This window comes from Uloborus diversus, chromosome 8 (genome assembly GCF_026930045.1).
Source record: "Uloborus diversus isolate 005 chromosome 8, Udiv.v.3.1, whole genome shotgun sequence".
NCBI lineage: Eukaryota > Metazoa > Arthropoda > Arachnida > Araneae > Uloboridae > Uloborus > Uloborus diversus.
In genome coordinates, this window is record NC_072738.1 from 140,848,003 (window position 1) to 140,872,876 (window position 24,874).

General features: G+C 34.5%; 1 protein-coding gene across 1 annotated transcript; it reads right to left on the minus strand.

Moving 5' to 3' along the window:
* Window positions 1–6,443: 6,443 nt before the first annotated feature.
* Window positions 6,444–23,615, minus strand: LOC129228274 (uncharacterized). Its single transcript, XM_054862943.1, has 6 exons — window positions 23,468–23,615; window positions 21,541–21,593; window positions 15,969–16,079; window positions 12,854–12,901; window positions 10,188–10,238; window positions 6,444–6,595 (listed from the first exon to the last, which is right to left on the minus strand). Exons 1-6 carry the CDS (start codon window positions 23,613–23,615, stop codon window positions 6,509–6,511), a joined length of 498 nt encoding a protein of 165 aa, XP_054718918.1. The 3' UTR covers window positions 6,444–6,508.
* Window positions 23,616–24,874: the final 1,259 nt, after the last annotated feature.

Consider the following 24,874-nt stretch of genomic DNA (forward strand, 5'->3'; position numbering starts at 1 on the left):
AAAATTCATGTGGTGGGTCGTAAATTTTTTTCCCCCAGAGTTCCAAATTTTAGTTGAAATTTTTTCCAACAGATGGCGCTGCAGATAGTAAGCCCGTAAATTAAAAAATATATTTATGAAAATTACATCAAAATTTTTCGAAAATAATGAACAAAAAAACAAAACAATATTTTCAAACAATCGTCGGCTGTGATCCCATGTCGCAATCAGAGGAAAAATCGGAGAATTTCAATTCTTCTTTTTTGACTTACCGGCAAACTAGCGCCATCTATTGAAACATTTTTTAACTAAAATTTGGAATTCTGAGGGAAAAAAATTTAAGGCCCACCACATGAATTTTCTGCAAGAATTTGTTTTTTATCATTAACCGTTCCCCTGTTATACGTTTCTGAAAACGGTCAGTCTTTTTCAGGACACCGTGTGTTAGGAGAAGTAGACTTAACGAGAATTTAAGCAACGAAAAGTCGTTATGATAAGCATTAAAGTTAATAGAAGTACATTTGCGTTATCTAACTTTATACAATTAATAAAATATTCAAGTTTATTTCTGTAATGTGCACGAAGTATTTACTTAACAGTTAATTTTAAACTTTGTGTCTATTGTTGTAAGGAAGGACGATTCCGTGATAAGGCGTTACAAAATGATATAAGCGTGGATGAAAGACGAAAATCAGGACTATTATTTGCTCAGCTTCTTCACAGAATAATTGCTTTGTTCATTTTTCAAAATAATCTCTAATAAAATTGGACAAACTGTTACTTCTGATGTTTCGTGCATTGAGCAAGAGAAAATGCATACAGAATTGGTGTTTTTTACGTTTCTGTGCTTTGAGAGGTTTTTTTTCTTTCAATCCATTGTCTGCCGGTTCTCCTCTAATACACAAAGAAAGCAACGAAGATGATGCTTACCCATGTTTTCAGAACATGATATGTTGCCTAGGTATGTAATATTATTGGTATAAATGGTTGTACACTGTGTCAAAAAAAGAAAAATAAATCTTGACTAATAATAAAGCTGAAAGTCTCTCTGTCTGAATGTCTGGATTTCTGTCAGGATCTCTGTGATGCACGTAGCGCCTAGACAGTTCGGTCAATTTTCATGAAATTTGGCACAGAATTAGTTTATAGCATGGGGCGTGCACCTCGAAGCGATTTTTCGAAAATTCGATTTTGTTCTATTTTTATTCCAATTTTAAGAACTTTTCACCGAGCAAATTATCACAACGTGGACGAGTAAATTACCAAATTATCATAACGTGGAACCGTAACATGGGCAAGCAGAGCAAATTAGCGAGAAAATACGGACGTCACGAGAAAATTCGTTGTAATTAACTCGGGGGATCGTCAAAATGGATATTTCGGGAGGCTGTACGTTCCTATAGGCATATATTCACGTGTGATCGGGTCGAAAAAAAAAAAAAAAAAAAAAAAAAAAAAAACTCAACATGCATTCGGGGTTGAGAAAAATGGAAATTAAGGCCAATTTTTTGAGTGAAAATTTTTTCGCGCATACAATACTTCCTTTTTTACTTTCTTCTATATCTAATACATAGAAGAAAGTATTGGATTCGTGCAAATTTTCGAATTTCGAATTTTGACGGATTCGAACGCTTTGAGGTGTGCTGAGTCCATTTCGACTATTTTTGGAAAATGTCTGTCTGTCTGTGTGTGTGTATGTGTGTGTGTATGTATGTGTGTGTGTATGTATGTGTGTGTGTATGTATGTGTGTGTGTATGTGTGTGTGTCACGTCTGTGTGTGACCAGTTTTTTGTGGCCGCTCTACAGCAAAAACTACCGCATGAAATCGAACGAAATTTGGTACACATATGTGCCCCTATGTGAACTTGTGCCCATTGGTTTTTGGCGCGAATTCCTACAAGGGGGGTGGAGCAATGGGACGTTTTTTGAGTTACGCGTGCTTGCTATTCCTCAGGAAGTAACTGGCGGAATCAGACAAAATTTGGTCCATATGTTGTCATTAACAGGAGCAGGTGCTGATTCAATTTTGGTGTCAATAACTCAAACGGGGGTTGAGCTATAGAACGTTTTTTGTCGTCGATTGTGACTGCTGTATCTCAAGAAATAATGAACAGAATGAAAGAAAAATTTATCGGCAAGTAGTCCTTAGTGGTTATAAGAGCTGATTTTATTTTGGTGTCAACAGCTAAAAAGGGGGTAGCGCAATCGCCCGTTCTTTTTTTCCATTGTGAGTGCCCTATCTCAAGAAGTAATGCTGCGTTCTGGTTGAAATTTGGAATATATGTGAATCCATACGTAAACAGGCATTGGTTCAATTTTGACGCCAATCGCTCCAAGAGGTGTTGATTTTTTTTTTTTTTTGAATAAAAATAGCTTTATTAATGCAACAATAAGAAAGATAAATCGTAATAGATTGTCGTCTACGTATTTCTCGTGATTTTAATTGAATGGAAATGATCGGAAATATTATCTCAATGATTTAAAATTTTTAACTGTTGCCATCTTATGTTTGTTAACAAATAAAATATTTGTAATTAATTCAAGCAAGGCTTTTAAAATAACTTTCAATTTTCGCTCTTTGCTTTGCTTTTAAAATAATTCAGACATTGGGATGGTCGTCAAGTTTTTGCATGTGTCATTTTGTTTTTGTTGGGAATATTGCTTCCTCGTCAAGCATGGGGAGGGATCAGAAAAAAAAAGAAAAATATAGAAGAAAGTTTCGTGATGGCCACAACATACTAGTTTGTAAAAGGAAGTAAAAAGGTTGAGAAGCACTGGTTTAATTCGATCCAGCCACTACTTCGGAATCGAGTTTTGAAAAATTCCTCTTGTAATGTTAAAACGTATTTCGATACTTTTACTCATAACACAAAAACTAGATTAGGCACGGCAAATAATGTTTTTTTTTTAATATCAAAATATGAATCGACCCAATAATAAAAACATCATTTACAACACCTAAAATGTAATTTTATTTTTTTATGAATTATTTTAATATTTTTTGAAAAAAATATGAGCTGAAACCATATTAAATTTTACTAGTTTTCGCGCTATGCTTAAAAATTCATTTTTTCCCACTTTAAGGGACCGTATACTTTTTTAAAACAGAAATTTTGAAAGTTGGTTTCTTTGTAAAACAAGAAAAAAATTGTTCAAGGAAATAAGCAAACAATTATAACGGGGTTTTTCTACATTAGAGTTACGTCTATGAATTTTTTAAATGCATAAATTTATTCGCTGTCTCTGCAGAAGAACAACGCAATATTGCAACCGTCATTTTTTTGTGGATATCGATCAAACGTCAATGTGTAAATAATGCGAAACACTACTTCATTGTCTAATAAAAGAATATTTTATAGAACTTTTAAAATTAAAAGCTACACTTAAAATACTTCTTTTTTTTTTTTTCTTTCTGCGTTTAGCCATTGCCTTTTGTAAAACAATAACTCAGAAAAAAATTGACATGCCCAACTTTTTCATAGAAACATACAATAAAACCTCATTGTCTTGCTAGTCATGTTGCAATAGACAGTGTAGAACTAATGGCTCTTCCCGGTGATAATTTGCTAAATGTAAAAATTATTGCCTTGTCTAAATCGGGAAAAAGTTCACGAAAAATAGTCGACAGTGTGAAGTTTTGCCTTTAACAGTATCCAGATGGGTCAATAGGTAATATTTGCTCTTAGATAAGTTTACTGGTTTTTAGGATTTTTTATTTATTTTTTTATAAAGTGTTTGAATAATTAACAATGCGTAAAGATCTAGGAGAGGAAATGTCAGTCGCAGTAGTAGGACGCGTGCTTTCAGCCGTATTCTGCAAGAAAGTAGTAGTTGTGGCTAATTGCGAACTTTTTTTTTTTTTTTTGACTTCGTCAAAGATTTAATAAAACATTAATTTGAGTGTTAAATTAAGTTGAGTTTTTGTTTTTTCTTTTTTTTGTTTAAATACTATTTTTCTTTTTACTTTCCCGGTCATTGTCCGTGCATTTCACATTAAAATCATTCTCGCAAGACAAAGATAAAATTTCAAATCATTTTCTTCTTTTTTGAATAACATGGAAAAATATCGACAAAGAAATCAAGTTAAAATAAATTATTGTTATCAACTACTGGATGCCTATCTTATTAAATGCATGTTTTTCAGAATCCAATGTCTGAATATTCGGCTCCAAGTTTATGATACTGGAACTAATTCTACTTTCGGATCTTATATTTTTAAGCAAACATGGGCCATCTTTGCGGGCTGAATGCGGCCCGCGTCTTCACTGCATATTTAGCTAGCCTATTCGAAGGCTGCTGTCCTAACACCGAGCACAACAGCCCTGAACTTGAGTTAACTGAGCAATGAAGCAGGTGTCATGTCATTGAAGCTGAGAGTGCCTAAAAACTGGTGAATGAAGAAAATTTATCTCACCAGTGAGATGCCGTAAAGATACAGCAGATAAATTTCCTTTACCTACCAGTTTACTCACACTCTCAGCTTCAATGAGGTGACTTCTGCATCCCGCACGATCGGTTCCGTTTCCAGTCTAGTCCGTCCAATCCACAGCAAGGACGAAATTGAAGCCTCTGGATAGATTAACCCGCCTGTAGGGTATGCTGCGTGTAGTATTGCTATAGGTGCGCCAGCCTAATGCCTGCTACTATAGAAAATGTTCGTATGCAAGTATATAGTGCACGAAAAAAAATTAAATAATGTTAAGCTTTGTTTGCAAGTGCAAAGTTACGAAATCGGAGAAATGACAAGAAGTCTGATTTCGGTTCACCTTGGTTTAAGCTAAAATAACTCTTTTCTTTTAAAACTACGGGGTTGGACCATCTCGAATGTCGTTGCTAGAAACAGCATTGAAAAATTACTTTCCTAAATTGCTTTTAAGAGCCGTTGCATGTTTAACTAAGACCGCCGATTTTGTTACGCTTTTTTAATAATACCACGCATTATGATATTTTCATCAAATTTGGATTTGAAACAAATTCTCTTTTTTTTATTACAAAAAAGCCGGCAGAAAAATTACTGTGTTTGTCCGCTGTGTTAATTCAAATAACCAACTTTTTCCCAAATAAAGTTCGAGAATGAACGGTTTGCTCATTAACGGGTATTTATATTCTCCTGTTTCTGTTTTATTTTTTAGATTGATACTTCGTTCATTTTATGTATTTAGAGAAAATTTTCACGGAATAAATGGACCTTGCTTCGCTCGAGTCTCCATTCTATTTAATGCTGCGTCTTCCCACGTTGTGCGGTATATTTTTTATATTTTTGTGTGCGATGGCCCAAACTTCTGCCGATGTTCTGCGAAATTAAAAACGCGCAATTCCATTTTACATCAAAAGACTTTCTATTCATTCCAAAATAAATCTGTAACATAGGTGCAATACATTTATCAAATATATTCACATCATGATTCTAGGTATAAGGTTGGACATTTACATTTCTATGATGCTAATTTGCTGAATGACTATATAAGCAATCCAATAGGTTCATATTAGAAAAGGCAAAAGTTCCATTACTTTTAATTTGTCATTATTCGATTTATTAAACAACGATCTATACGATGGACCAGCCTAACCCCATCCGTCTTTCTTAGATAGAAAAAAAACAGTAAATATTTTAATTTTTTTTTTCAAAAAAAAAAAAAAAAAAGGTTTCGAACGTAAATCGCTTTTTGGCGCAACATTATCGGCCAAAAAGTATCGAATTACGGAAAAAAAAAGAGAACATCAAAAAATCATGAGTTGAGCTGGATAAACTCGATCTTTTCTTTGTTTACATTCGTTACTTGATAAGCCGTGACCTAGAAAGTAGCGTTTTCAATGTGGTGACGGTCCCTAAAACGTTTTTCGTTAATAACTCCTGTTCTACTGCACGGAATGCAGTGAAATTTCGTACCCTGGCTGTTTTTTGCTGTCTAAACATAATTATGTAGCAAAAAATAGGGGTTCCGTATTGAAAATCAAGAGTTTTGCTCATTTTGCTTGGTATATGGTCCCTTATCAAAATGTTACTTACGTAGTTTTAAAGAAGACTTTAATCCAAGTCGGATAACACCTTTCTTTCCTTTCTAGCATGTATTATGATCGATTAATTAAAAGTGCTTCTTTTTTTTTTCTATGACTGTACCATTTATACGCTGCATAAATGAGATACATTGCTTCTTTTTCATTTTAATTGTCTATCATTAGTTTATTTATAGAATACCTATATATATATATATATATATATATATATATATATATATATATATATATATATATATATATATATATATATATATATATATATATATATATATATATATATATATATATATATATATATATATATATATATATATAGTTATTTCATGGAATAACAAGGTATTCTATAAAATAACTGCATTATATACTTTAACACAGTAACATATATAATAAAAAAATCTCTTATTTTCATCACATAAAAGTTTATTGTCCTGTTGTTTTAATATTTAGTTTACATATTTAATAGACATTAGAATGTTTAGGATTGAAGTAAAAAGGATCGAATGGTGTTCATTTCATCTTTCCTTTCTGTAGATCATGAATTTTTCCGCATTTCTTCTCTTCAAAAGTTTCATTAATAATATCTAAGACACACTTCTGAAAAAAAAAAAAAAAAAAAAAAATCAAGGAATGGTTAAAAATCACTCAGGTTAGATTTACAAATTATTTAAAAAATATCTTTCCAAAGCAAAATTAGTTGGGTCAGTTGAAGCAGAAGGGAACATGAGAAAACGGAAAACAATCTCTATTAAACTTACAAAATGAATAAATATCTTTGCGCAACGAAGTAACAGTAGTGCACTAAAAAAACTCCGAAACGTTACTGATTACTTCCGGGTAACGTTTCGGAATTTCAAGGGTTTACACCAGCTTCCTGTGAAAAACAAGTTTTTTTTTATAAAAAGTTTCCGTAATCGTAACGAGTTCTATAAATAACAACTTTATACTAAGGTGAAAACATTGTTAACTACCAGTGTAAACATTTACAAGGTGTCCTGAAAAATGCCGACTGTTTTAAAAAATTTACAACAGGAAAACGGTAAATAATAAAATAATTCTCGCAGAAAATTCATGTGGTGGGTCGTATTTTTTCCCCCCATGAGTTCCAAATTTTAGTTGAAAATTTTTCCAATAGATGGCGCTGCAGGGAGTAAGCCCGTAAATCAGAAAAAAAAATAGAAAATTACATCATAATTTTTCGAAAATAATGAACAAAAGAAGAAAACGATATTTTCAAACAATCGTCGGCTGTAATCCCATGTCGCAATCGGAGGAAAAATCGGTGAATTTCAATTCTTCTTTTTTGACTTACCGGCTTACTATGTGCAGCGCCATCCTTTGAAACATTTTTGAACTAAAATTTGGAACTCCGAGAGAAAAAATTAAGAGAACACCAAATGAATTTTCAGCAAGAATTTGTTTTTTTATCATTAACCGTTCTCCTGTTATAAATTTTTAAAAACAGTCAGTCTTTTTCAGGACACACTGTATAAGGCTTCTTCATAAGATGCTTCTCCTTCAGCTTAGGTACGGCTCGTCCGGACTGACTGAGCCTCAGTTGAGGAAATGAAGTCTCCGGATATTGTAGACTTGAAGGGAATTGCTAGTAATTCCCTTTGGCCATATTGGCTTTGGGAGCTTTCCCGGAAAATCAAGAAAGTGCCCAAGCAGCTGTAATATCCAATTGTTTTCATATTATTATTGTCGGTTTCCACGAGAAGGCACTTGACTCCGCCTTCGTCGTGTGGTGTCCGATGATTCTTTCGAAGAAGTCATCTTCGGATCATAGCATTTTGCCGTAAAAGCAGCAGTTTTTGAAATGGAAGAATAATGAAAGTAGCAACAGTTAACTGATGCAAATGATGTAAAGAAAACTATTTACTCATTAAAATGCACGCCAAAAAGAAGGTTGTCTCATTTACAAGCACAGGGGTATGTTTTCCGATCACCCCCGCGTAAAATTGAACTCAGCGTTCCAGAAGATGGGGCAAATTGCCTTCTCGTGGAAAACTGACAATTCTTATGGTGTTTAATATTCGGTTGAAGCATATATATTTTTGTGAGGAAAGCGTGTTAATTCTACTAACTGTTATGTTGAATATAACATTTCCTACGCAACAAAAACAAAAATGTAATATATAATGCAGATTTATTTACATAATAAATAGTACTATGTAATACATAATAGTGATTTATCACAAAAATACATATTAGCAACACGTTAAGAATACAAATAATGACTGAAACTTGGGTCGAAAATATGCAACAATATAAAATAATTCTAAAGTATCACCATGTTTAGAATTTTTAGAATCACATACTGTATTTAATTTTATAGTTTATTTATAAATAAATTTAATTTTCGTTCATTAGCAGCGAAGTATTCAATGACAGAATCGCACAGCAACCGAAAAACGTGTAGGGTGAGGTGAGTCATTCTTAAAAGAGTACATTCCAGGAATGCATTTCTAATAATAATAGCTAAAGTATGAGTGACAATGGGGGGGGGGGGGGGAGAAGGGGAAAGCCTATGTGGCGCTCACTTCGGCATTGAAATTTTTAGAGGTGTGCGCCTTTAAAGGACCTTTATTCTCATTCAGAAGGTGCGCCACTGCTTTTAGTGGGTAAGCAACCCTGCCTAAAGTATATGTATATTTAGGTCAAAGATCAGCATTGTGCGATAGATAAGATCTATTGGCCATCTGAAACAATAAGTACTCCAGCGACCGAAGCCATTATCTGCTACCATCATGAAATTAAAACATTCGTCATTACAAAGCGAAATCACGGTTAAAAAAGACCATATATATATTTTTTAAAAGGTATGAAGTACTTAAAACAAATCCTAGCCTAAAAAGCTTCATCTTGTATCAAAAAAGTACCTATTTAAAATAGTTTGAAATCCAAAAAAAGCCAAGCAATTTCAAAATTTTTTCGAATTTGACTTTAAAAAAGCCAATCTGGCAACAAAGCTTCTTTCATGTAATCCTATCTCCCCATGCGCAGAACTGCTTGCTAGGTTTCGAATCTGAAGAAGCGTCAACAGCGGTCTCTTATCATTGGATAGAAGCCATGGCGACAGTGTTGTCATGGCAACACCCTTTCATTTCTTCTCGTGCGTGGGTTGTTGTGTGGTTTTCTCTTTCCTTTCCCTGCGGATGCGTTTTTCGGAGAAATCACCTTTTGAGCGACTAAAAAATGTTTTTTTTAAACTTATTTTCAGTGAAAGTCAACTTATAATTATACTTCCTGTAAATTATGAGCATACAAGTTAGAAATTAAAATTACCTCCGGAACGCCCAAGCTCTGCTTGGTTTGCTTGGGCGGACCGCACGTCTCTGCTGCATACACATGTGAGCTTCACTGAAGGTTTCTGAGTTAGTCCAAAAACATGACTGTCTCTGATTGGGAAAGTTTCTGGATTTTTCAGAAAGACTGCAGGCTGTTTTCAGGAAGATTACTAGCTTTTAGCGGGATACTTTCTTGATATTTGCCAGCCATGTTATGGGCAGAAATTAGGCACATTAGTCGGCCAAGTAACAAGTTGGAGTTGAGCGCGAGAATCTTGCAGAGTTAGTAACCAAAAAACGACCATTTTGAATATGCTTTTCCACAACACATGACGAGGATTACCGCACCATGCCACTGCTCTACTGCATATGACACATGTATTAATATCGGCTGATAGCACCCCCCATAGTATCCCACCACAACTCACATAGCTTCCTCATCAAATACGATAGGGTAATATGTCGGTACCTGTAAGAAATTTTTTACTTTATCACTATTTTCTGAGGATGAAATCCTGCTTCCTTTTCCTCCTTCGTAGCTTTGCCAGAATTGCAAGCAAGTGAGATACTTGATACGTACTTGCAATTCTGGCTTAGCTTTGGACATGGTTTTAATACTGCTTTTGGCACTGTCTTGATAAATCAGGAAGGTGCCAAGGCATGCGGTTGTTATAGATAATTGCATTCTGCACAATCAATTTAGAAGCTTTACACCAACATTACTCAATACGTGGCCTGTATAGGTGTCATGTGACCCGCTGAACTCTCCAAGTGTAATCTAAAATCGTTTAAAAAGACAAATCTTCCGAATAGTTAAATTATGCCCTTAGTCTATTTAAAATACACACAAATGCGTCATTTGCATCAAAATTTAAGTAGAAATTTATACTGCAACTTACCATCGAGTCCTGAATATTTTCACAGATATCTGATGAGTCTTTGCAATTCGTCTATAATGAACAGAAAAAAAAATAGTGATTAAAAATATTTTAAAAATGCATTACAATCTCAGTCCTACTGATTTAACAGGCATAAAACTGAATCAGTGAACGTCATTCGCGTTTGTACAAGAATTTTGGTTCCGTGTTGCATTACGACATGCAGCAACGGTCGAAAAAGGATAAAGTTCGCCACTTTTACCAGTATTGTCAAAAACTTTTTAAAACTTCTGATTCAAATTAAAGCGAAGACTCTTTGTTTTTAAAAGTACCGTAAACCAAAAATTTGGAGCTACAGCGTCAATTGACATTGTTCTGCACTGTAAAAACGATTCAGAAACGTTCCATGAAAATAATAGGCAGCTGATGTGCCCACTTTCTGCCTGTAACATATCTCGCAAAAACCAGGAAAGTTTTCCGCTAAAATTCAGTAACCTTACTGAAAAATCCAGAAATCTACCCGTTTAAAGCCGTCGTATCTATGGAAGATCAAAGTTACCTTGGGAGCACCTTCCGTATTTATAAATACAGTGCCAAAAGCAGTATTGCAAGAATGGCGAAAGCTAGGCTAGAATTGCAAGTAAGTATCAAGCACCTCACTTGCTCGCAATTCTTGCAAAGCTACGTAATCCATACTTATTCGCTCCCTTTGGGAGTTTAATCAGCATGGACGAGCCGTAAACGAACTGAAGCCGATACACCTTATAAATACTCTTAATTAATATTTAAACTGGGAGCTAAAAATATTTTTTACAACAGAGAGAAGTCTGCATTCGTGCAACTTGTAGCAATTCAGGAAACTTTTTGACAATGATGCGGGATATTTCCAGGAAGTGGATGAAAACCATTGAAATCCCGAGAGGTTACATGAAAACAGTCAGTAATGTTTCTGAATTTTTTTACAGTGTGAGGAATTTAAAAGTTCATCAAATATGGAGGGGTCATCCTCTCAGGCAGATTAAACCCTAATGAAATACTGGTATCACATGTCGTAAAGAACACCTTCACGCGGATGAAGGTTGTTCGAAAAAAGCAGGAAATGATGTAGATGAACCCAGTTAAGTGGATCTCTCGGGAGAAGGTTGTTTGAGATGAGCAGGATTTGATGTAGACAAGACTTAACCAAGATTTATCTAAATCAATCAATATCTACTTCCGAATGAATCTCGTAACCAATTCACTCCGAAGAAGGCTGTTTGAAATGAGCAGGAATTAATGTAGATAAGACTTAGTAAAGGAGGTTCTCTGAGTAGAAGGTAGTTTGAGATGAGCAGGAATTGATGTAGATAAGACTTGGAGACTTGAGAGGTTCACTCTGTAGAAGGTTGTTTGAGATATGCAGAAATTGTATAGATAGGACAAATTTTTCGCTCGGGAAGACGGTTTTTCAAGATTCGCAAGAATTTAAGGTAGATAAGACTTAAGTTTCAAGGTCTCGTGAAAGGGATGCTGATGAAATACGATTGCACACTGCACTGTGTATACTCCTGTAAATAGGACATGTATGTAAATGTAATCAAGATGTGAATAAGTGCAACATTTTGAACGATGGAGCTGTTATTATGGTCCACAGATCCTCAGGATTACGTTAGACAACATATAATACAAAAATAACTAATGGTAGAGAATCTACCACTGGCCCTACACTGTAAAAAAATTCCGAAACGTTACTGGTTATTTCTGTGTAACGTCTCGGGATTTCACACGTTTTCACCTATTTCCCCGTAAAAACAAGTATCTTCACAAAAAAGTTTCCTGAACCGCTACAAGTTGCACGCGTGCAGACTTTTCACTGTTGTGGAAAATATTTTTAGCATCCAGTTTAAAGATTGAATGAGCGTGTTTATTAAGTGTATCGGCCTAAGGTTGTTTACGGCTTGTCCAGATTGACTAAGCTCCTAATGAGAGCGAAAATGTCAATGGATAGCTACAGCTTTGCGAGGCTTGGTCACTCCTTGCAAAGCCGTGATCGTTCTGATTTTTATAGTTCTTATCAATTACACTAAACCTACTTAATTTTCCTGGAAGGTCCTAGAGAGATGACTGGCTTTAACAGAGAAGATTTCGCACTTCTTCAGAAAGATTACTGACTTTTAGCGGAAAACGTTCCTGGTTTTTCCAAGATTTGTTACGGGAAGAAATTAGGCACATCAGCTGTCTATTATTTTCCAGGAACGTTTCTGAATCGTTTTTACTGTGTAGCGTTCATAATGGCGCATCCGGTAGAATGACTAAGGTCATTGGAGTTTTAATTTAGGACGTGTTTGTGTTTGCTCCGAGTTTTGCTTAATTAAGCCTGCTGATAATGGGTTATCGCCTTGGTATTTGAATAATAGCTTGTTTAGTTTTGAACAGTTCAAAGAGCTTGAACAAAACGTTTACGGAGAAGTTTTCAATCATATGTTGATCTGAATCAAACCAGCGGATTTTTTTCTAACAAGCTATTTAAATGACTGTTTTTGACGAAATAGTCACCGAACAATAGAGAGCTAATGGTAGCTCCCGACAGGGTGATATCATTGAAAAAAACACATTACGCGCGTCAGCAAAACCAATCTCAAAAATTTATAAACTTAAATTCAAAATAAATGAGTTATTTAAAAAAAGTGCGTAACAGTTTTACTCACCATAAAATAATCGTAAGTTAGTGTTACCATGGTGTTGAATCCTTCTCTCTGCCATAAAGAAGAAAAAAAAAAGCAGAAAGCATTTGTTAAATAGGAACAAATATGTCGTTTCTATATTGCATATTTTTAAACAATGAGTACCTACTGTCACCAGAAACAACTTTGCCAATGGGTTATCTTTGCTGGTAGTAACAACCACATGAAAAGGTTGAAAACACATGAAATGATTATCATCAACATTCTTTGTGCAACGAAATGAAAATGCTACCGGAACGACTAGCTGGTTTTAGTGCTCAATAGGAGTAGAAATATCATCGTGGCAAAGATTTTCTACTTGGCAAAGTTGTCCCGGTTGACTTGAATTTTTCATGATTAAGTATGCATACCTTTAATTCATGGGTATATTTTTAAAATCAATATTTCACACACTATTAGATGATTTGTAAATCTAAAATTTGTCGATACACAGACAGCACCAGTTTGCCAAGACATTATATCAACATCAGAAGGACATTTATTTGCGTCTAAACGTAGAAATTCACTCTGCAGCATGACGCACTATGTTGCAGGTTTTACCGTCCAAAAAGCAGATTATGTAGGGGTTTTAAAAAGTAAGGTAACAAGAGCTCTGACAGGTGTGCAGATCATCTGAGTGAATATAACGAAAGTAATCAGAGCGTTCAAACGGTACCGGTAGATGTAGTTAGGTGTCCACTAACAGGACAAAATAAGTTAGAAGATGGTTGTGTTGACGGAAACATGTCCCGCCAATGAAACAAGAAGTATGATAAGTTTTTTTTTTTTGCGTTGGGAGGTATTGAACCAGCCTCCAGACAATTCCGACCTTGCACCAAGTGACTTCCATTTCTTTGGTCTTCTAAAGAAACACTTGGAGATCCGGCATGGAAGAAATCATCTTCAAGAATGTTAAACTACATCTAGATGGCTTGCTGAACCACAGCATTGGAACTGAACTGCTGACCTCCTAAGTGTTTATTTCAGGATCACCCGAGGTTTTGACTGTAAAGAGAGTGGTCAGATACAGGGTGGCATAAAAAAATATCACGGTTTAAAAAATTTACAGAGAAATGTATTACTCTTTCTGGAAAATAAGTCAAAGCCACATTTTTACTGTTCCCTTAGTTTCACGAACTATGTTTTTATTTTCACTCGTTAATATGAATTTGTCATTCCTATTTCTTCATCTTTTCGTTCACCAAAAAAAAAAAAAAAAAAAAGCACAAGGCTGCATTTATTTGAAATCGATATGATGCTTAGAACACTCACAGGTGGTAAGGTAGAACCTCAGACCTTATAAATGAGAAAAACATCCAAATTAAAGCACAAATCGAAAAAATGTTGCAGCCACATGTTTCGGTGCTTAAGGGATCTCACCAATGTGGAAATTTGTGAGTTACAGGCAGGGGCAGCACAAGGGGGAAGGGGGAGAAGGGACACCTGTTGCCCCGGACCCGAGTCTGAAGGGGGGCCGAGATTTTTCAAATGAGGGTGAAATATATGTAGGGACGTAACGGTAAACAATATGGAGAGAGGCCCATAAGAGTCACTTGTTACGGGTCCCAAAATTACTGCGCACGCCTCTGGTTACAGAATGCAAGAGATTCAAGTGAAGATGCACCGTTGTAGCCTTGAAGCTCTGCCCAGAGAATTAGTCGTCAGGTCAGGTGATGGTTTTAGCGCCAAAATCTATGTTTTGAATCTCGACTAGGGCATGAATGGTATTAATCAGTAGAGCACTTTTTCAGACCCTGTCATAGTGGTTCAGATGCCAGAGCAGATGGTCCTCAGCAGTTCACTGAGGTACTTCGTACTAGGGTTTTTTCTGTACCTCAGAGCCAGATTGACGTAAGTCCAGTAATAGGGTTGTTTCTTTCAGTCAAAAGTACTACTTTTAGTCACTGGAATTGATAGAATTAGCAAAAAAAAAAAAAAAAACATAGACCCAGAAAAACAGTTGTTTTTTAATTAATTTTTTTAAATGTCCGATTTTTCAAACAAGGCGTGGTCTTGATGACGTCACAAATGATGCATTTTGGCGCATCTTTCTACCACGGTTCCACGTTATGATAATCAACAAGCGAATTAAAATTGCGCTCTACGCTTGCTATCAACCCTATCGTTGCCAACACACGTGAGTAAAGGTGCGAATTAAATATTTTGCTCTGCGAATGGCGACACTGAATGGCATTTCATCATTTGTGATGTCATCGGGCAGAAACATAAACTATAAAAGCGCACCGATTTAAGTATTTTTTAAAAATAATTAAACTTAAATAAATTATTTAAAAAATGGTCATATCCCATGTTTTTAAGCATGCTCTTTCAGAAAAAAATACTTTTAAAATTTCGGAAACGACCCCATTGCAATTTTCTGTTTGTTACTGCATTGTATAAAGAATACTAGTCCACATGAAGCCATGCAAACGTAATTCCGAAAAAAAAAAAACCCTCTGTAACTATTTACTAGAGTTAAAAGAGCGCACGTCATATCCTTTTAATGCGTTCAGACAAATGTTTTTCCCGTTTCCTGTAAAGTAGCAATTATGTAACTTACGTTAGTCTGGCTCTAAGGCACAGATTTAATGAAATATAAAAGCATATGATAGCATTCATTTGGTTTGCTATCTAAAAATGAAGAATACTGAATGACTATATTACTGAAATGACTGAATATACTCAAATGACTGTTTTGGGGGTTTTTTTAATAGAGGTTATGCATTTAACTTGATTTTCCCTTACACATTGACACTGATACTTTTACGTAGTTACTTAGGAATTATCCTCAAATCATGTCTCGCTTTAAGGGGAGAAAGGGGGAGGGCAGTGGAATTTTTTAGTTTTTGGCAAAAAGGATGGTGGAGGGGGTTCAATATATTGTAAAATGTGCGAAAGCATTTATGGCCAGCTCCTTTACGCTTACGTTGATTATTGATCAGGACTAATAATTTTTCATTAGTTTTTCATGTAAACTGATAAGGTCTAAACCTTAAAAAGATACTTAGTGGCCTTAGAATTTTTTCTTTAGTGTGAATTAGAAAATTTTTAGACATGGAATCAATAGAGAACAGGAAAAAAAGTTTTGTAAAATACAAACTCTTCGAAATTTCTCCGTAGTGCAAAACTCCTCTTGAATTCCCTCAATAGTGTTTGTAGTTATGAAACCTTTTGACGCGTCTCTGATCAGTTGAAACACTTGATCTTTGCTCTGGAAAAAAAACAACAAAAAACTATTTATCTATACATACATGCACACATAAATAGTTAATTTTTGAGCCCGTTCTACCAAGTGCATATGAATAAAAATCGGAATTTTAAATTTATAAGGGAAACGTGTGAGGTTTGAACAAGTGTTCAAAAAACGTTTTTTCATTTCTTTTAATATTTTACAGTAATTCAAATTTCTCATTTGACCTTTTTTCTTAACTTTATATGGTGAGCAACCTTTTACACTTCTTAAGAACGACCTTTTCACCAGGGATTTCAGAGATCTACACAATCTGGGTAAGTTCAGCACTTGAGAAATACTTGAGCCTCAAACTTTATTGAGTCAATAAACTTCATTTCCTTTAAAGCTAAATTCTTAACTAATGTAACTATATTTAGCTCTTGAAAATTATTTTTAAATTAATTTTGAATAATTCTATGCACTACATAACTCAAACAGTGTTAAATGGAAAATCGTTCAATTTTGTTACTGTACGTTTATTTAGTTTTACATTCTTACTTAATTATGTACAGTCATAGAAAAAAAAAACGAAACACTTTTAATTATTCGGCCATTTTTCGTGCTAGAAAGGAAAAAAAGATGTCATCCGACTTAGTTTAAAGTCTTCTTTAAAACTACGTAGGTAAAATTTTGATAAGGGACCATATACAAAGCAAAATGAGCACCAACTCTTGATTTTCAAATGGGAACCCCTAATTTTTGCTACATAATTATGTTTAGACCGCAAAATACAGCCAGGATACGAAATTTCACTGCATTCCGTGCAGTAGAACAGGAGTTATTAACGAAAAACGTTTTAGGGACCATCCCCACATTGAAAACGCTTCTTTCAAGGTCACGGTTTATCAAGTAACGGAAGGTGAACAATGAAAAGATCGAGATTATCCAGCTCAACTATTGCTTTTTTGAAGTTCTCTTTTCTTCCGTAATCCGATACTTTTTAGCCGATTATGTTGCGGCAAAAAGCGATTTACGGTCGTTTTTTTTTTTTTTTTTTTAAAAAGTAAAAATATTTACTGATTTTTGTCTATCTGCATTAACCTAAGAAAGACGGATGAGGTTTGGCTGGTCCATCGTATAGATCGTTCTTTAGTAAACCGAATAATGACAAATTAAAAGTAATGGAACTTTTTGACTTTTCCTAATATAAACCTATTGGATTGCTCATATAATCATTCAAGCCTCACAGAAATGTAAATATTCAACTTCATACCTAGAAACATGATGTGAATATGTTTGATAAATGTTGCACCTATGTTACAGGTTTATTTTGGAATGAATAAAAAGTCTTTGATTGTAAAATGGAATTGCGCGTTTTTAATTTCGCAGAACATCGGCAGAAGTTTGAGCCATCGCACACAAAAATATAAAAAATATACCGCACAACGTGGGAAGACGCAGCATTAAATAGATTGGAGACTCGAGCGAAGCAAGGTCCATTTATTCCGTGAAAACTTGCTCTAAATACATAAAATGAACGAAGTATCAATCTAAAAAATAAAGCAGAAACAGGAGAATATAAATACCCGTTAATGAGCAAACCCTTTATACTCGAACTTTATTTGGGAAAAATTTGGTTATTTGAATTAACCCAGTGGACAAACACAGTAATTGTTCTAGAGGCTTTTTTGTGATCAAAAAAAGAGAATTTGTTTCAAATCCTAATTTATGCGAAAGATCATAATGCGTGGTATTATTAAAAAGACATAACACAATCGGCGGTTTTAGTTAAACATGTAACATCTCTTAAAACCAATTTAGGAAAGTAATTTCCCAATGCTGTTTCTAGCAACGAGATTCGAGATGGTTCAACCCGTAATTAAAAAAAAAAAAGTCATTTTAATTTTAACCAAGGTGAACGGAAATCTGACTTCTTGTCATTTCTCCGATTTTCTAACATTACAAACAAAACTTAGCTTTATTTGATATTGTTTCTCGCACTATATACTTGCACACTAGCATTGTCTACCGCATCAGGCTGGCGCACCTACAGCAATACTATAGGCAGCATACCCGACAGGCGGGTTGAACTATCCAGAAGCTACGATTTCGTCCTCGCTGCATATTTCGCAGACTGGAATCGGAACTAAGCGTGTGGGATGCGGAAGTCATCTTATTGAAGCTGAGAGTGCGAATAAACTGGTAGGCAAAGTAAATTTATCTGCTGTATGTTTACGGCATCTCACTGGTGAGATAAATTTTCTTCATCCACCAGTTTTTAGGCACTCTCGGCTTCAATGACATGACACCTGCTACATTGTTCGGTTAAAATCTCGTTCAGGGCTGTTGTGTTCAATATTAGGACTCACAGCAGCCATGGAATGGGAAAGCCAATTCGCAGTGAAGAAGCGGGCCGCATTCAGCCCGCGACGTTGGTCCATGTGGCCCGTTGTGTGTTCAAAGAATAAGAACAGGAAGTGGAATTAGTTCCAGTGTCACAAAGTTGGAGCCGAATATCCAGATATTGGATTCTGAAAAAGATACATTTAATAAAATAGGCACCCATTAGTTGATAACAATTTTTTTTTCACTTTCTTTCTTTGACGATATTTTTCCATGTTGTTCAAAAGAGAAGAAAATATTTTGAAATTTTATCATTGTCTTGCGAGAATTATTTTAATGTGAAATGCACGCCAATGACCGAGAAAGTAAATAGAAAAATAGTATTTAAATTATAATTAAGAATAGACAAAAACTCAACTTAATCTAACACGCAAATTAATGTTTTGTTAAATCTGTGACGAAGTCAAAAAAAAAAAAAAAGTTCACAATTAGCCACAACTACTACTTTTGTGCTGAATACAGCTCAAAGCACGCGGCCCACTAGTGCGATTGAGATTTCCTCTCCTAGATCCTAACACATTGAAAATTATTCAAACTCTATACAAAAAAAAAATAATTCCTAAAAACCAGTAAACTTATCTGAGAGCAATTATTATTTTTTGACCCATTTGGATACTGTTAAAGGAGAAACTTCACACTGTCGGCTATTTTTCGAGTACTTTTTCCCGAATTAGACAAGGCAATAATTTTTCCTTTTAGTAAATTATCACCGGGAAGAGCCACTAATTCTACACTCTATTGCAACATGACTGGCAAGACACTGGGGTTTTGTTGTATGTTTCTGTAAAAAAGTTGTGCATGTTAATTTTTTTGAGCAATCACGATTGCTTATTGCTTTCATTTGACTGTTTTAATGTGATATCATTTTATTTTCCCACCAGCACCCTCCGCAGCACCATCGTCGGCCGGCCGCCTCACGATGCTGCTCCTCTGGCGAAAACCGTCTCCAGGTCGCGTCAATATCCTACACACACACATACACGCACTCCTACACACACACACGCGCATACATACACATACACGGCTCGTGATTGCGAAAAACATTATTTGAATTCAAGATGCCAAAAATTTATATATATATATATATATATATATATATATATATATATATATATATATATATATATATATATATATATATATATATATATATATATATATATATATATATATATATGTATATATATGTATATATATATATATATATATATATATATATATATATATATATATATATATATATATATATATTATTGTTTTACAAAAGGCAATGGCTAAACTCAGAAAAAATAAAAAATAAAAATAAATAAATAAAAAAATAAAAAAAAACAGAAGTATTTAAAGTATAGCTTTTGATTTAAAAAGTTCTATAAAATATTCTTTTATTAGACAATGAAGTAGTGTTTCGCATTATTTACACATTGACGTCTGAACGATATCTACAAAAAACTGACGGTTGCAATATTGTGTTGTTCTTCTGCAGAGACAACGAATAAATTTATGCATTTAAAAAATTCATAGGCGTAACTCTAATGTAGAAAAACCACGTTATAATTGGTTTGCTTAGTTTGTTGAACAATTTTTTTCTTTTTTTACGAAGAAACCAACTTTCATAATTTCTGTTTTAAAAAAGTATACGGTCCCCTAAAGTAGGAAAAAAGGAATTTTTAAGCATAGCGCAAAAACTACTGAATATTTTGAGCTCAAATTTTGGATTCCCTCATAAAAGCTCTTCTAGATTGTTTTTCTGTTAAAATTTAATATGGTTTCAGATCATATTTTTTTCAAAAAATATTAAAATAATTCATAAAAAAACTAAAATTACATTTTAGGCGTTATAAATGATGTTTTTATTATTGGGTCGATTCATATTTTGATACAAAAAAACAATCTTTGCCGTGCCTAATCTAGTTTTTGTGTTATGAGTAAAAATATCAAAATACGTTTTAACATTACGAGAGGAATTTTTCAAAACTCGATTCTGAAGTAACGGCTGGATCGAATTAAACAAAACTTTGTATACAAAGTTAAAAAAAGATGCTGATTACAAATATGTGATAAAAAAAGGGGGTTCTCATTGAAAATTTTGAAGTTGATGCTCGTTTTAATATGAAGACGACCCCTTAACAACAATTTTTTACCATAATTATGTAGAACTTTTTATTCCTGAAACAATGACACCTTACACGTGTCTCTAGTATCAATAGTCTTTGAATACGATCGAGTGTTTCGTTTTTTTTTTTCTATGACTGTACCTCGAGGGCAGTAGTTTATGAAAAAAGTCATAGTACTGACCTAAAATGGATTGCAGCTAGTAATTTTTGAAATCAGAGAATGAAAAATAAAAATCCATGAATAAGACCCGGTTTGCTCCAAAACATAATTTGAGTTATAATTAAGTAATATTTTGAGAAACTAGTTTGTTTTCATCTTCAAATACGTTTACAAGATAACTACTATTATTTACTAACGAATAATAATTTATATAATTTAATTGCATGTTTTGTTTTCTTGTATGCTGCAGGATTTTAAGAAGGTGGAATCTTGCCATTACTTTTTTGTTTCTTGACATCATCCATGCCAAGGGAGCGCTTGATTTTACTTTTACATTATTAAAGGGTGTTGGGAAACGAAAACCGTCAAAAAATATTAGTTTTAGGTTTTCACATTAATTTACTCATTACATTTTCAAAAACACCCTAAATCAACTCTATCACAATTGGAAGTGTCAAAATTTTGTTCTAGACGAATCCTCAATGTACTTTTAGGCGTAGTTGTTAAACTACAAAAAAGTATTTTTCACAAAATAATTTTTGAAGGTTCGATTTATCTTTCGCAGAAAGTATTACTCAAATTTCCTCTGTCAAAAATTTCTAAGTTTTCTTAACAGCAAATGACAACTTTGTAAAAACACCGAAACAAGATTTCCGATTCAGTAAAAAATTTCCTTAAGCTATATTTCGCTCACGGAAATGATGTTTAAGAATGTATCTGAAGCCGATTTTCGGAAAAGGTACATTAAAAAAAGTCCTTTGTAACATTATTCATATGCGTCCTTTAAAAATGACTGATTTATAAGTATATAAGCGAGAACTACCTCATTTTGAAGTAAGTGCACACATGCTTGGATTTGCGCTTTCTTCTCGGCTCCTAGAAAAAATAAAAGACTAATTCAGTCCTTTAGTAAACTTTGTAAAAAAGAAGCGTAACAGAGTTGTGTTAAAAACACATCCTTTTGGGCCAGATATAGTTTGCCGCAATAAATGTTCTAAGAGCTTGGATGTCTCTTTTCTGTGTAAATACAATTCTAAACTAGCTGGAGAACTTGTACACTGTAAAGAAATTCCGAAACGTTACTGGTTATTTCCGTGGAACGTCTCGGGATTTCACACGTTTTCACCTATTTCCCCGTAAAAACAAGTATCTTCACAAAAAAGTTTCCTGAATCGCTACAAGTTGCACGCGTGCAGACTTTTCGCTGTTGTGGAAAATATTTTTAGCAACCAGTTTAAAGATTGAACGAGCGTGTTTATTAAGTGTATCGGCCTGACGTTGCTTACGGCCTGTCCAGACTGACTTAGCTCCTAATGAGAGCAAATATGTCAATGGGATAGCTACAGCTTTGTAAGGCAGGAATTGCAAGCAAGAGATATGCTTGGTTCCTTCTTGCATAGCCGTGGTCGCTCTGAATTTTATGGAGCCTTCTTGGTAAATTAGGAAGGTTCTAATCAATTACATTAAACCTACTTAATTTTTCTAGAAGGTTCTAGAGACATAACTGGCTTTAACAGGGCAGATTTCACACGTCTGCGTCAAGTTTCAAAGTTAATTTTAGAAAGGTTACTGACTTATAGCGGAAAGCGTTCCTGATTTTTCCAAGATATGTTACTGGTAGAAATTGGGCACATCAGCTGCCCATTATTTTCCAGGAACGTCTCTGAATCATTTTTACAGTGTAAAACGTCTTGAATATGAATTCAGAACTTAACATTGGATCTTTTTTTTTTGCTCCATTTCCATCAAGAACGTTCAATGAAACTGCAAGTAGCCTTTCATAGTGAGTAAGCCCTTGACAGCACAATATGTGTCGGCGAAGTTACCAGAGACTGCGAGTCACAATGGCTAAAGCCCTCAATAAGTAGCGACACGTCCGCCATCTTGGGGCTAACAATGTTTGTAGCTTGATTGTGGTTTCTTATTAACTCCATGTTAATTCACAATCAAGAAGAACCGGGCGCACCGGTTCGGCCAAAAACTATATCACGACAGGTCACCAAACTTGTAAATTTGTCACTGGTTAAGAATACACTGTAAAAACAATTCAGGGACGTTCCTGGAAAATAATATGCAGCTGATGTGCCCAATTTCAATCTGTAACATATCTTGCAAAAACCGGGAACGTTTTCCGATAAAAGTCAGTAACTTTTCTGAAATATTGGAAAATCTCTCCTGTTAAAGCCAGTCGTGAACCTTCTGAAAATTAAATTATTTGATTGGAACTTCCTTGATTTACTAAGGAAGCATTGGAGCAACCATGGCCAAAGTTACACGAAACTTGCGAGCAGGAACCAAGCGTATTCCTTGCCTCTCAAGACTGCAGCTATCCAGTGACATATTTGCCCTCATTGGGAACTTAGTCAATCTGGACGGGCTGTACTCAAGTTAAAGCCTATGCACTTAATAAACACACTCAGTCAATCTTTAAACTGGTAGCAAAAAATATCTCTCACACCAGTGAGAAGTCTGCATCCGTGCATCTTTTAGCAATTCAGGAAACTGTTTTCGCGAAAATACTTGATTTTACGGGGAAATAGGTGAAAACCTCTGGAATCCCGAAAGGTTCCACGGAAATAACCAGTAACGTTTCGGAATTTTTTTGCAGTGTAGTTGTATTTCGATATTAAGGCAATTTAGTTTAAATATTTTCATAAATCATTTTCTGAATAGTAAGCAGTTCACTAATACAAAAACTACAAATCTCTCTTTTAAACATTTTCTTGAAAGTTTTCTCTTCATACACTTACCTAATGCACAGTTTAGATCATTGAAGCATGGATAATAGTTTTCTTCACTATCTGATGGAGACTCTGTGGGCGATGACGCATGTACCAGTTTCAAACAAATGACTCCACTTGTAGATAGTAACATTGCAAGCAGTGCTTCAGCAAACATTTTTTGATGTTTGCCCTTTAGAGGGTAAAAATCTGGATTGTTCGTTTTGTATCAATTGCAAGTGCTTTAATATTCTATTGCTGAAATTTGAATGCGGACAAAACACAAAAAATAACGTTAGTATTTGCTCAGCACACAAAGGAGAAAATGCAAAAAGTTGTATTGGAAAACAAAAGAAACAGGAAATGATAAAATAAATAAAATTATGTTTCATAATTCGTGTCTCAAAACAAATTGGCTTTTAACATGCGCAGTCAGACGACTTCATGTATTTACTTTGTTTGATTTGCTGAATAGCTATTTCTGGAGCTTTAACTGTATTTCTCCTTTCTCCACCTCTTCCTGCTAAATGAATGAGAAATAACTTATAGTAAAAAAAAAATAATCTAACTATCCTATTAACATATTTTAGCGACTTTACAATTCCGCGAGCCCCGATTCATCGTCAACACATTTTACTCCCTTTATAAAAAAAAAAAAAAAAAAAAATCCCTCGTTTCAACAAAGTAGACAAGGAGCAGTGACGAAGATAAAAGCAGCAACGAAATAAACGTCTATATACAAGCATTTGCAGATGACATCATCTTTGTAGTGTCAGCCTCAACTCAGAATGAACACGAGTCCTCAGCCAATGAAGCACTTAGAAGACTGCATGTTTGGTTCCAACAAAACCAGTTACAAGCTTGTTCGGAGAAAACAAAAGCCCTAGTTATTTTTAAACCTAGAAATTATGCTCGACAATTCCATTAAAAGGTACAATGAAATTGATTATCTTGGAGTCAGGCTGGATAAAAAGCTCAGCTGTACAGCACATTTGGAAAAAATCCATAAAAAATCAATTCTTCTTCTGAGCAAGCTACAATGCATCTCTCTAAAAACTTGGGGAGCAACTATCCAACTACACAGACTACACTGTAAAAACAATTCAGAAAGGTTCCTGGAATATAATGAGCAGCTTATGTGCCCAATTTTTGCCAGTGACATATCTTGAAAAAGCTAGGAAAGTTTTCCACTAAAATTCAGTAACCTTTCTGAAATTATCCTGGAAGCTACCTGAAAAACTCAAAAATCTTCCCATTTAAAGCCAGTCGTATCTCTCGCAGTTATAATATAATGGCATGGCACCTTTCTTATTTATCAAGAAAGTCTCAAGATTGGTATTGGAAACTTGGCCAAAGCTGAGACAGAAGTGTAAGAGCGAATCAAGAGTTTAACTCTCCTGCAAAGCTACGCAATCCATGGACTTATTCGCTTCCTTT